Source organism: Echeneis naucrates, chromosome 17 (genome assembly GCF_900963305.1).
Source record: "Echeneis naucrates chromosome 17, fEcheNa1.1, whole genome shotgun sequence".
NCBI lineage: Eukaryota > Metazoa > Chordata > Actinopteri > Carangiformes > Echeneidae > Echeneis > Echeneis naucrates.
Genome location: NC_042527.1, coordinates 9,191,698 through 9,205,681, shown reverse-complemented (window position 1 = coordinate 9,205,681; position 13,984 = coordinate 9,191,698). Strand labels below are relative to the sequence as shown.

The window sequence follows — 13,984 nt, the reverse complement described above, 5'->3', positions numbered from 1 at the left end:
CTGTTCCAATCTTTGAGGTGGGGAATTAATGGTGAATTCTGCAGAGGCTTGGCACTTGGCAAGTTTACAATCCCAGTCTCACAAAGGTGTACAAGTTTCAGTTCTTCCTCAATATACAACCTGAGGCACTTTAAGTGCGAAATACACGCAGCTTCAACAGTTAAGGCAGCTGCACTTTAAAATAATTTTTCAAAATGTGCTTAAATTGAGGGAAAGGCATCTTATATGGATGCACTACAAGATCTTTTGGCCTGTACAGCATGTAACAGAAAGTACTCCTCACAAAGAATAAATACAAACAGTTCTGCAAAACATTCAAAATAATTCACAAAAAAAAAAAAATTATCAAGAAACACTCACATATTCCCACCCTCCCTCCCCCAGGCAACACTGTGAACCAGTCATTGTTCAAAACAAGCTATGAAACTCAGACCAAACGCTGTTGTGCAGGACCATCTCCCATACTGCAACTCTCCTTGATTCAAACAAGACTACCTCAGGCCGAACCTTCCACTGAAGCAAAGTATTTGATCAAGTATTTAGTCCCGCAAAACCTAAATGATTTTCTTTGTTCTTTATATTTACAGTCCAGGCTGTGCAAAGATGGGGCAGAAGAAAAAATTGTGAAATTGGGAGTTCAACTGTAAGCAACAGGAATCTGTGTTGAGCCAGATTTCTGTGGCTGTTAAGAGTAATGTTCATTGTCATGCCAGGTTGTCATCCAGGACTTCTTTTCCTGGCTTTCCCATTTGCCATTTCCAGGGTTTATCTCTCTCTCCCCCCGTTTGATCCGAACTGCATTGTAACTGGGAACTCTTTCTTCATATTTGGCACGTTTAAAAAAGCCACACTGCGGAGGAGAAAGGGAAAACAAGTTCAAAGTCAAAATATTGTTTGACAAAAAGCTATTTAGAGAAAGTTGGAGGAAGCAAAGACAGCTGAAGATGCTTTTATTGTCATCAGTCTGTTTCACAGGCAAGAACCAAGATGCAGTGAGTCTGAAGGGGTGCAGGAAGCCATCTGCTCTCCTTAAGAAAGAAAGAAATTATGTTCTAATGCTCCTGTTTTAGTCGAGAGAATTAGACCCTTCAGACCAAATGAATGCATGTGCAATAGTAAAAAAAGAAACTTAAAGTAGAAGAGGAGAAACCCAAAAAGATGCAGAGCGGGCCCCAGAGTGTAGTTCCTGAGAATATTAAATAACACAGTTGTTGCTCACTAGCCGCCACCTCCCTTCGCCATGCAAGTCAATCGCAATGATCCACACGTGATCGTGTGTAAAAAGATTTTCTGTGAAAATTGATTGCAGAAACAGTTGCTCTCTGCCTCATTGCCAAATACCAGAAAGCAGTGCCCTTGTAGCAAAAGGAGCAAGAAGAGAAGATTCACTCATTTGTAGTAATTTTACCCTCTCTTTTTTATGCATTTGACGTCAGTGTCTCTTTTTCTGGTGAGTTGTCTTTATTCTTTTTTCCAAAGACTCCACACTGAGGAAAGGCAAATTGTTAGAAAATCTGTGTAATTGCTGTAATGTGCCTCCAATGTACCTAATGTACCGAAATGCTTTACATGCTGAACTGAATGCCCAACTTTTAAATCTGATTTAGATTTTATTTTTATCTTGTGACTGTAGCTGCGTATGTGTGTGTGTGTGTGTGTGTGTATGTTTTAGTAGCTGGGTCTGTAAGTGTATCCTGGCCCTATGTCCTTCAGTCCTACCTTCCAGAGAAGGAAAGCCAAGAGGGCCAACAGCAGCAGCCCGAACAGGATGGACAACACGATGATCCACCAGGGGACTCCTGCCTGCTGAGCAGCCCGCCGCTCTGGGAACACCGTCAGTTTCACCTGGAGAACATCAGCAGTAAGATCTCTGGGTCGAAATGCATTTTTAGTCACACCACTTATATGATACTCTGCTGTGTTTTATTACGTGTGACTCAGCATTCTGCAGCACTGTGTTCCTTGTACTGTCAATTTTCAGAGAGGCCTTCACAGTCAAGTCGACATGATGCAGCTTGGAATAATCCTACAGAAAGAAAATATGAGAATACCAAGTCACTTTCGTACAAAGGCAACATTAAACAATTTCAATAATTTCCCCTATGGCAGAACGAATCTTACACAACCTCCACAGAGGTCCTCACCCTCAGTACCCATGACCCTCACATCATGTTAATGATTATTAATGGGAGGAACTACTGGTTTTATATGGAGGATGTCGGGCGCGAATTATGAACGGATCAATGAAATTATTTACATGCACATTAGAAATTATTAAATAATGAGTCATTTTACACTTTAGAAGAGGCAATAGGACAAAAACGATAAAAGAAAAAAAAGTTTGAACATTTCATTTGTAATTTCAGCCTGCCATAAAACATGGCATGATATGACAGTTGAGTAAAAGGACTCAGGTAAGGAGTTACCTCGATGAAGGTGCCGTTCCACAGGCGAGAGTGGAGAGTGAAGACTGCATTACTGTCCAGGCCCCGCAGGGGGCAGTTTATGATAATGCACTTTGCCCCACTATCACAGGACTGTCAACAAAGTATGGGTTACTACTGGATTCTGCTCAGAGTAGAACACAACAAATAGAGTAGCATAGAATTTAGCTGTGTGATATTACCAGAGATGCTGATTTCTTGTCAGTATAACGGGAAATGGTGCCTTCCTCACTTCCCTGAGTGTCTGTGGCTGCTCTTTTTCTCCTGGCGTTACTTAGTTCCTTGAAGAAGGGAAGAAAAATTTACCTCAACTACAGAAATAGAAATGCATAAATGTATTTTGGCAAATTTGGACAATAATAAATAATTTGGCTAAACCACCACAAATAAATGTGATGCTTTCACTGACCATTCTGTTAGGGTTGATCTGATCTTTAGGAGTGCACGCCATTTTCTCCACTCCTGTGGCGGTGATCTTCACCAGATAAAGCAGCCACTTTCCTTGTGCTGTCTGATGTGGCCAGTGGATGGTCAGGGTGGCTGTGCCAAAGTCCGTCAAGCTCCTTCCCAGATTGATTATCTGTCAGGATACAGGAAGAGTGTTTAACTTTCATTAATTTATTAGTGAATCTGAATAAAGCAGAATATCTGATTCACAAAAAGGTAGATGAATCAGACAGATGCACTTCAAGCGTGCAATTCTAGTAGATTTCCATTTACTCACCCTGAACTGGTGTGTGATAGCACTGCCAATTTCACTTTCAGCCTTCATGGCAGCCTCACCTTTGACCACTCCTGAAAAGTAGGCCTGAGATGGTTGTACCAGTCTGCAAAGACAGTAACATGTAATCAGTGGCATGATTCTGAGCATAAATGTATGCTTTAGCACATAAATGTGTTTCTTACCCTGATACAGACAACTGCAACACAATGGCCACCTTTGCCTTTGCTCTAACAGGAGCTATTTTCTTCTGCTGACTTGTCCTGTCAGGTCAGAGGTCACAGTATGATTAACATAAACCCTACAAACGTTGAAAGCACATTTTGTTTAGCTGTGTGACAGATTGTAAATTGAGATCCACTTACGTTTCAAACTGAAGATCAATCTCCAGTTCAGTGATGTTGAGAGAAATGCGTCCTGTTCCCATAATAATGTAGAAAGTTACCTATTTGCACAAACAAACACACGGATGTGTAAACTATGACACGAGTGCAGAGGAGGCAAACAGGAGTAAATGTGATTTTCTCTCACCTCTGCGTCACGTTTGAAAGGGTTTCCAAGTTCACAATCAGCCTTAGAACCGTCTTTATTGGCTTCACATGTCACCTGTCGGTCCTGAAGTCAACAAGTACCGGTCAGAATCACAAAATGATATGTATGTATGTGTGTGTGAGACTGAGAGAGCGGGAGTGTGTGTCAGAGAAAAGGAGACTCACACTGGGTGCAACACGAAATGCGGAGTAGGTCAGGGAGGGCGGGAAGGAGACCACTAGAGAGGCTTCGTGTGCATCATCTCCATTGGCATTAGTGACTTTGACCTCCAAGGCAATATCCTTCTGCTCACTGAGTGAGATCACTGGCACATTATTCTCCCTTCAAACACAAAGATTTTATGAACATTTCTATCATCACACACACTGAAAACTATACATTTATGAAAAACAAGTGTGTGTGTGTGATTACATTTTTAATGGAACAAACGCGTCTTCATTAGTTCCCCTCTGGCCATAGCGATATTTCACCTGCAAGTTGCTCTGGCAAACATTATCGCCTCCACAGCCCTCCTTCAGGAACTGCACCTACACATTTCGCATAAAAAAGGTCACACCAAGAGAAGAGAAAATCTCTTACCCCTAATAATAATAAGTTTTTATGTTGCATGGCATGCACACACACCTCTGATCGAGTGATCGCTGCCTCATTGGAGTCCATGACTGGTGCCAGTTGATCTGAGCTCTGCCTGCGTTTACGTTTGGCGTCCTGAATGTCCACAGACACATCGATAGGGATCCCATGCAGCTTGTCTCGAATATTTTCCTGCAGGTTGAAAACATCGGGCCCCATTACATACCGCCAAACTTTGATGAGTTTGAGTTTGATGAGTCGACTAATCTCCCAGTCACTACCTTAATCATAAGTTTTCGTTTAATGCACTGTTTTGTTGCTTTGCTGTTTATGTTGAGGACTCCTTTGGATTCGTAGCTGTTTTCAGAGCCAGAGGAGTCAATGAAGGTTGCCCTGGGATGAAGGCCGTTCTTCTTTTTGTCACCATCTGCCTCGATGGAGTACGCCACCGCTGGATGTGACAGATGAGAGGACACAAGAGTGAGGAGTATAAACAAAGAGAGAATATTTTGCATTACTCCTTATGCCTGTGTATCATTATAATATGGAGCATTCTTCCTGCCAAATATACATTTTCCAATGATGGGAAGAGAAAGCATGATTAAGATGAAAAAAATGGGATATCTTACTCAGTCTGGGAGCATAGCTCTTGGGATTGGCAGTGTAGGAGAAGCACACATCAATGTCCAAGCTGGAGATACAGCATAGTTTGTCCACATTCAGACACAGCATTGGCATAATTTCTTATATAATTTATGTTTAATACAACAGCTAAAACTTACCAGAAGGCATTGCCACAATTTTTCTTAGTAAGGTCGATCTCCTTCGGTGAGAACTTGATTTCTTTCTGGATTTTAACAACTGGACGGGTTCTGGGAGGACCAAGCTCAGTCAGCATCACAGGGAACATGTTCAGAGGTGATGTTATCAAATGAGATTGTCAGTTTACTTACTTGTAGACAAAGACTGAGTCAGAGAGAGATCCAACAGCCAGGTCAGGGTAGGCGTTCTTATCCAGGTCCATGTTGCCTGCCAAAGAGTAACCAAACATCTTCACTTCTGGCTGTGCGGACAGCACCTAGACAGAGAAAAAAACATTTTCTTTTAAAACTAAAGTAAAAACCACATTTATGATTTTGCATTGGGCTGAGAGCATGCAGATCAATCCCGAACTACACGTACAGAAAGACACTTTTAAACAAAAGCCTTCCTACCTCACAAAACAAAATCTTTGAACAGATTATATTCGAAATAAGTTGAAGTAAAGCAAACTATTGAACCAGTTAATGGCATACCTGCACAGCTTTCTTTGAACTGAGTCCCGTGGCTGAACCGCTGTAGATGTAAACAGCCCCTGCACCTTCATTGTCATAAGGAGCCCCCACAGCAAAATCTATTGTACAGAAAGACGACAGCGATTCACAGTGTGGTCATTCACAGAGAGACGGTAGGAGACATGAGAACTCATGTAAAAACACTGCAGCCTCACCATCATAACCATCCAAATTACTGTCCCCCATATTTTCCACCGCCAGGCCAAACATGGAGTCCTTAGCTCCGTCTATTCTGGTTGGTTTGACTTTGTTCCAATTTCCTGCTTTGTTGACGTAGACATAGACAGCTCCACCGATTTCTCCATCCTTTTCAAAGTACTGAGGCGCTCCCACAACTATGTCCTGCCAACTAAAAGACATCAGCATCACATGATGGTGAGTACAGAGCAACAGTGGCACATTTGAAAGCAGAGTTTGATGTGTATCACCCACCCGTCCCCATTTAGGTCCAGCACAGCCAGGTCGTAGCCGAAAGACGAGGCCAGCCCCTCCCCTTCCAGGGTATACTGCTGTAACAAGATGTTGCTTGAGGGTGGGCCTAGTTTCAGCAGCACCACTGCCCCACTGTGGTTCGCTCTAGGAGCTCCTGCCACCACTGTCAGCTCACTCTTGTTCACCAAACTTTTGCCAGAGTCCAGAGAGAAGCCTGAAAAAAAGAGACAAAGGCAATGTTTGCTTACAGAATTGAATGATACCTAGTTACAGTTACTGAATATGCTTTTTTTTAGTAAATGAGCAACTGAAGTGACAGTGAAGACAGATTTTTACCCAAATAGCTGTTGGGAGAAGCAGGGACCAGGTCAGGGTTCTTTTCTCTCTCATCTCCTGCCTCAAAGGGGCCGTCGTCATAAATGCCCATCTCTAAGAAGGTGTCATTCTTTTGCTCTAAACGCACCACGCCTGAAAGAGAATAGCAGAGATAAGAAGGAGGAGGGATGGGATATCTTTGGCTCATAGTAAAGTCATCGTAAAGTCACAAGTACACTTGACTACCTTTCCAGTTGTATGCTCCAGGAGCCCCAAAAATCAGATAATGGTATTCCCTGTCGAACGTGGCAGAGAGGCCCTGCTGGCAGGAGCCAAACATCTCGTGGCCTCTGGGCCGGCTGTCACAAAAGTGCCAGCCGCCGCCATCTTCAGCTGCGCTGGGATCAATGACCAGGTTCTGACTCAGCACATAGCAGCGACCGATGATGTCACGGGATTCGATGGGTGTGTTCACGTTGCTCCGGCGCTGGTAGCGGTGAGCACAGGTCTACCAGGGAAGCAGAAAACCATAGTTGAGTTGTGGAATGAAGTGGGAAAGAAGCCAGTTGCTACAGTCCCCATTAGATGCATTAAGTAGTTTTTTATTGTTATTTGAGCAGATAATGCCACAGAGATTGCTGCGCACACAGACTAGTACAAGCAATTCCATTTTTATGACATAAAAACTTGACATTAGGATTTTCTGCCTTTCTCTATTTTATATTATTATAAATTCATTATCTTTGAATTGTTGTGGAACATTGACACAAAGTTGTCGAAACAAGCTTCTTACAGAAAATGTGTGATTTAATCCTTGTGAATGTCCAATGATTGTCAAAATTTTGAAATGTGTATTAATACACAGTCTTCTCTATACCTTAGTAGACAATAAAAACATTAGTTAGTGTATACATCTGTTGCATTATAAATTATACAATAAACTTTTTTATTCTTTCCATGTAGTGTAAAAATGGTTACATCTCCATTGACTTCGTTCAAATACGAAAGATTTTGTTGATCTTAAGAGAACTCTTTCGATCATTTAAAAATTGTTTTGAATACTAAGTTGAAACTGTTTAGGCTCAGGTACAAAGACACACAATCTTACCACAATCTTGCCTCCTGGGCCCTGACTGTTGACCGTCACTCCCATCCACTGGTTCTCTTTGCTTTCCACATTTGTATTCTCTGCAGAGAGACAGAGGACAGGGACAGATACAGGAAACCCTGTCGTAAACGTCCACAAGTAGCCGAAACATCTACCACAGAAATGCACAGGTGAAAGCAGATCTCACCTTCATTATCAAAGTTAACTCTTGTGCAGAAATCTGAGTTGGAGCCCATGTCGCAGTTGTAGAGTCCTCCTGTCACTTTAGCTACTTGACCCTGTAAGGCTGCTGCTCTTGGGGCACCAACCAGCAGCCTGCAACAGACACACACAAATCTTTTGAGACGAACACAATATGCAACTCAATCAAATGCACAGTTGTATTGAGAATAAAGCGGCGGCTCTCAAACGGAGACGCACTCTGGCATTTCTTTCGCTTGAAGATTATCCTATAACACATTCCAGTCTAATGTGTCACACAGCAGCCATATTAACACACACACAAACTGATGTTCCATGTCCTCATGGTCCAAACGAGTCAAAGAGCCCTTTCAAAACGCCTGCTGGGGTTGATTGAACCAGACTTTCTATCTCTCTCCACACACACACACACGCGTACACACACACACAGAGACTGCCTTTGTGGATGTAGGACAAGGGCAAATGGCACACCCAGACCTTGGCATCCAGCTCCCAGGGTATCCTACAGACTAAATTGAACAAGTCAAAGATGTCCCCCTTTTAGACTGATCCTTTGTGGAGGTTTACAGTGATGAGTTGGACACATGCACACTGTCAATACACAGTGTCCATGTGTGCTCCATGGTTTTTTGTTTTGGTTTTTTTTTTTGCTTTGTCTCTCCGCTGACTTTCAGAGTTAACGTTGTGCAGCATGCCGTCTGCAACCAATGACATTAGGCAAAGCCATTTTTTAGCTGGAACACAAAGCATTCTCAGATACATACACCATCTGGAAGGGAATTTACAGAGACATACAGTTTGAGTGAAGAGCCTGAGCCCTAATGTGATCAGCATGTTCTTGGTAGACCACAGTCAGCACCGCAAACACTAATTGCACACGGAAGATTTGAAACTAGAGGCTAATTTATTAAGTCAACGTAAATCATGAGGAATATTCATTTCAGGTGGCACGATAATCTGGATTAGCAAACACCATAAATCTTGTTTTTTGACATGAAAAATGCAGCTTGTTAGTCCTACCCAAAATCATTAATGCTGCTGTTAACCAGGGTAAACTGGAAAAAGAGAGGTAAGAACAATAGAGAGACATTGCTTCTGATTGTAGGACAAGTGTATGCTATTTATCCAATTTTAACCACTAGATTGGTTTGTCCTTACTTCAATAATGTCAACCCTATAATTTGTAAAGTCATCCCAGGTATTTAGTATCCAATCCATTCTGCAAATATTCAAGAAGAGAGAATATTCCACTTAACACTTGAGAGCACATAGTCATAAACAAATTTTCCAACTCTACGTGCACTGCTGTACCCAACGAAAAACATGTTAGGGTGTGTGCCTGTCTATCAAGTATGAGTCTGATTTAAATTAATCAACTCTTCAAAGAAAAGATTTGTGACTAACAGTAAATCCCTGATGGGCACATCTCCAATCCCATTCTCCTGAAATATGCAGGAAAGGCCAGAGAATGGGAAAAAAGAGCTCTGCCAACACATATGGACTCTGGAAAAACGGGTCAGTGTTTCTTGGACACGTTGTGGCATCCACAGAGAATGGATACAGTCGTTCCAACTTCCACACAGATGGGTTGTGAAACTCATTAAACCTCAGTCAAAAATATCAACTTGTTGAGCCCAAATGCAACACAGACAGCAAATAAGAGATAAAATAAAATCATTTTCTATATCATTGATAAACTGGACATTTAATAACTTAATCAGCAGAAAACTACACCACTTATTGATATATGATCCAAATCACAAATAGAGGTGGACCCATTTCATCTTTATTGCCACACATGATTATTTTTACGGCACCGCAGACTGAAATGGTGACATGATGTGTCAGGGACTATTATCATGAGGAGGATGTCCTGCTGCTATGCTGACAGAAACCCAGCCTTTTTATCTAATCTAATGAGTGTGTGTGTGTGTGTGCAATGACTCGTAAAGCGCATACACACTAGCAGGGACACTCTGACACACAGGCAGGCACAGTGACCATTAGGGAGGTATCCCACTGAGAGAGGTGTGTGGTGCTTTGCTAGTTTTTTGTTTTTTTGGAGGGGGGGGTTGTTAGCAGACAACTGGCTGGCGCCGAGGGTACAACCCATCACTTGGTAACACCCTATCAACTTCAATTTCAAATAGGTTGCAGATCCATTCACCAATAACATGTTTTAAATTCTCTCCACATACATCTGCCCGTCTTGACCCTACTGGTTGAAATAAGGCTTATATTTAGTGCACAGATGTAAAACTGATTTATGTTCCTCTAAGTATTTTACTTACAGTCATTTCTTCTTACTTTTCTTCAGCACCTTTCTCTCTCTCTCTTTCATGTTGATTAACCCTGACTAACCTGAGTAAGAGCTTGACTCTAATAAAACAAATCATATGGAGCACAGGAATGCATGTCATTCATTTTGTGCTTAAAATTATTTATTTGAACCGTTCTTTTTACAGGGTAGAATACAATGCACATCTTCAATGATTTTTAAAAACAAGAATTGGGTGCAAAAGTTTGACTCTATTTTGGATCTTCTCTAATCCACACAGGATCAAAATTAGACATACAGGCTCAAATATTTACATACAGCCCCACTAATATTTGGTTAAATGTCCCTTAGCTACTTTCACCTCAACACTTTTTGTAGCCATCAGCAAGCTTCTGATATTTGAACACTCTTCTTGGCTGAATTGGCAGAGTTAATTTAAATTGCTTGGTTTCCTGGTTTTAAGCATTGTCCACAAATGTAGAATAGGTCGGGGCATTGGAAACCATTCCATAAGCTTAATGTTAGCCTTGTATAATGTGCATCGTATAATCATTCCACCCTGGAAAAAGAAATGTTCAAATAAATCATTCAAAGCACAAAGTTAATATGCTATTCTTGCCCATGAGGAGTGTATGTAAACTTCTGACAACAACTGGACACTTACTCACTAAGATGGCCTCAGTATTACACATGTCTCTCTGTCTTCTACTGCTCTTACTACCTTGCTTCACAGTCCAGAACACAAACACACATGCATTCTTGTTTACCCACATTTTTCACACTCAATCTGAAGTCTTGACCTGACCTAAACTCTCACTCGATCTCGTCCAACTATGCATTTTGTACTTTCCCTCTGGATGTTAAATAGACAGCTTCACCCATCTAACAATTATGACAACCATGGAATGTCACACACAGGAACACACACACACATGCACACAGGAACACACACACACACACACACACACACACACACACACACACACACACACACACACACACAAATAAGATACATGCATACACATGATCCCATCAGCTCCTGTCTTTTCCTGCAGGTACATGCAAAATTCTTTCCTGTAGGGCATGAAAACAGAGGAAGAAGCCAGAATGAAAGTTGGATTGCATGTCTACCAGAGGATTGTGACTCACAGAGCACACCCAGCAGTGAGCAGACACACAGAAGAGCGGAACAAGCACACACACACACACACACACACACACACAAACACTTTCTTCTTGCACACTGAATGTAAGTGAAGAAGAAAAACACTGGCTACAGAAAAACATTCATCTATCTATTGCTCTTTTTTTGCATCAGGTTAGGAATGTATCAGGTAGCACAGAGAGGTCTCTGACAGTTTTTCAAATGATTGACAAAAAGGCCACACCTCAGTCCTCAGCCACAGCATGCATCAGCCCCATTACAACACACAACTCACATACACACAAATGCATTGGCAGGTACCACTTGACTGCATGTGCATACAGAGTCCAAAGTGAGAGCACATTCCACCTAACAGCAGAGCAGCACAGCCATGGCAAAACAAACATGGTTTCCTGCTCAAACATGCACACATAAATTCAAACCTGCATTATAATGTAAAATTAAGATATTTTTTGTAAAATTAAGATTTTTTTTTAAATATTCAATTATATAGAATATTTTTGTATTTTCTAAACAGCAAGTAAACTCAGTGAAGTCCCATCTGATATCAAAACAACACGAGGTCAAGCTGCACATAAATATATATATATATATATATTTATGTGCAGCTTGACCTCGCGTATATATATATATATATATAATATGTTAATATATAGTGAAAAATGCCCATCAGAACTCCCCAAATCTGCAGTTAACACATTGAAATTGTTCATCTTGTTTGACCAGTCAGATAGTCTGATCATATCATCATAATCTTATATCTCAAAAGCTGGAGCAGTTTCAAATGATTGATTTCCCTGTAAGTCTACATTACGGTGCCAACGCTTCCATGTGCTGTTTTTCGGTTCACAGAACTCAACAGTGCTCTGTTTTTAAGTTTACAACCAGAAGCACAACAAGTTGGTAGCAGCTTTGGTCTCGTGCAGCTCACCATGTGTCCTTGATTTAGACACAGTCTTAAACTAGAAAACAAACTGCATCTGTGCTCACGTGAATGTGTATCAGCAGCAGCAGCAGAAGCAGCAGAAGAAGAAACGCATAAGTTTAGGTTTAACATTGTCTGACCTCCGTGGAGAAGGTTACAGACTTAAGGATTCTTAATGACTCTGCAGTCATTTAACACACTGTCTGTGACATTTAAGCTTTGGATCAACAAAAATTTAAACTCTGACTGCAGATTTCTCATATTAAGGGGTTTTCCTGTAAAAAGCCTGTTAATAGTAATAAAACTATCAAGTTATCATCACCAGGGGGATGCTGTTTGCTCTCTTTGCATTATAACGTTCTTTGAATAGCTTCGCCTGCTATTTTATGAACAAGCATACAACATATAATTACTCCATTTCTGGAGCCAATGATATATTTGGTATGTTTGTATATGACCTGAGCGCGCCATTTGATACTAATCCAAATCCACTATATTTCAGAGGTAATTATTTTTCTTTTCACTCCTTTACATCAAATTGACAGCTATAATTCCCGTGTAATTTACCTTTTTTATTTAGAATTTCACATCCAAAACATATGGTGATACTGATACATCTGTGATCATAATAATGCTTGACATTTTGATTCGATGTTTTAAAGGCACAGCCTGACTTTGGAGAACAGGCATTTTACAGGTCGGCTCTACTTTGACTAAAGTAACCTTCAACCTGAGTTACACAGCTTGACATGTCTGCCCGGTTCATCATAACGAAGTGAAGCTGCTTCCCAGATTCAAGAAGGAAAAACTTCCTCTGATCTCAGGTCAGTCTGTATTCAAGCGACAAGTCTCTGAGTGAAAGTTCCTCAACATGTCACCGCTGATTCGAGATGTTTTCGCCACAAGTGACGTCACCAAAAGAAGTGAAGACTTGCGCGTGCACCTGTGCGTGCCCGTGTGTTAGAAGCGTTGGTATGGCGGAACGAGGAAAAACGAATAAATGAGTAACCTGGAGATGGAGGCTCGGTAAAACTGAACAGCATGGGGACTTATGGCGGAGCTCGGCAGCTGTATCAAAAGTTAAGTTGTGTTCAGTGAACCTGCGACACCTTTAACCCTTCCTGCTCCTTCAACTACCAAACATGGACTCGGCGCTGCGGCGACGTTTTAATTACACGGTTACTGCACTTATTTTAGAGACATTAACAGCGAGGCTCCTCGGAAATAAGAGCATGAGAAATGGCCTCCAACCCCCGAAGTCCGCCTCTTACATTCTCTTGTCCACCGGCTCCAGCTGCCGGTGCATGGCCATGGAGAAGCCGAACAGGCTGCCCGGTTCCCCGCGCTTCTTCAGCACGTTGTCGGTGTCCAGGTTGAAAGCCGACACTCGGGCACATCCCAGCAGAAAGGCGAGCAGCCACAGCCCGCAGGTGATCCTGTCCTCCATTTCACCAAAGTACCAAGTTACCAAGTGTCAAAGCTCCCTCTGACCTGAGCAAGGTGAGTCTCTGCCGAAGGAGGTGCGCAGGGTGAGTGAGCCGCTCCTGGAGGGGCTGGATGTTGACCAGCTTACAGCCGCCCCTCCCACTGCTTCTCCTGGCACACACACTGTTCCACCACACCTCCAAGTTCCTGCAAAGCCCTTCCATCTGATCAAGTGTAATTGAGCTGGAAACCATTAATACACAGTTAGTCTGTTGTTTGTTTGCAGCAGATGTAGTCTAACCAGGTCAGCCATGACTCGGCTGGAGAAATAGAAACAGCTTCTGACAGTAAAGCAAAACACCATCATAAAAGTTGCTGTTAGATGGGAACAAGATTGAACAAAAAGAAAACCCAGTGGGGAAATATTGTCACAGTGTGATAAGAGTGCACGTGTTCCATAGTCTTATTGTAAATTGGGTTTCCTGGCTTTAAACATATAACAAGGAGAAGA

At 41.9% G+C, this 13,984-nt stretch overlaps 1 protein-coding gene across 1 annotated transcript; it reads right to left on the bottom strand.

Annotated features, from left to right (window-relative positions):
* Positions 1-376: 376 nt before the first annotated feature.
* On the bottom strand, positions 377-13,586 carry LOC115057969 (integrin alpha-6-like). Its single transcript, XM_029525234.1, has 25 exons — positions 13,320-13,586; positions 7,667-7,794; positions 7,480-7,559; positions 6,618-6,879; positions 6,393-6,524; positions 6,057-6,270; positions 5,780-5,973; positions 5,592-5,683; positions 5,244-5,353; positions 5,073-5,162; positions 4,920-4,981; positions 4,572-4,741; positions 4,342-4,482; positions 4,129-4,244; positions 3,882-4,038; positions 3,697-3,780; positions 3,531-3,610; positions 3,351-3,428; positions 3,169-3,271; positions 2,854-3,024; positions 2,627-2,725; positions 2,427-2,537; positions 1,931-2,026; positions 1,720-1,845; positions 377-850 (listed from the first exon to the last, which is right to left on the bottom strand). The coding sequence occupies exons 1-25, from the start codon at positions 13,493-13,495 to the stop codon at positions 686-688; spliced, it is 3,237 nt and encodes a 1,078-aa protein (XP_029381094.1). The 5' UTR covers positions 13,496-13,586; the 3' UTR covers positions 377-685.
* Positions 13,587-13,984: the final 398 nt, after the last annotated feature.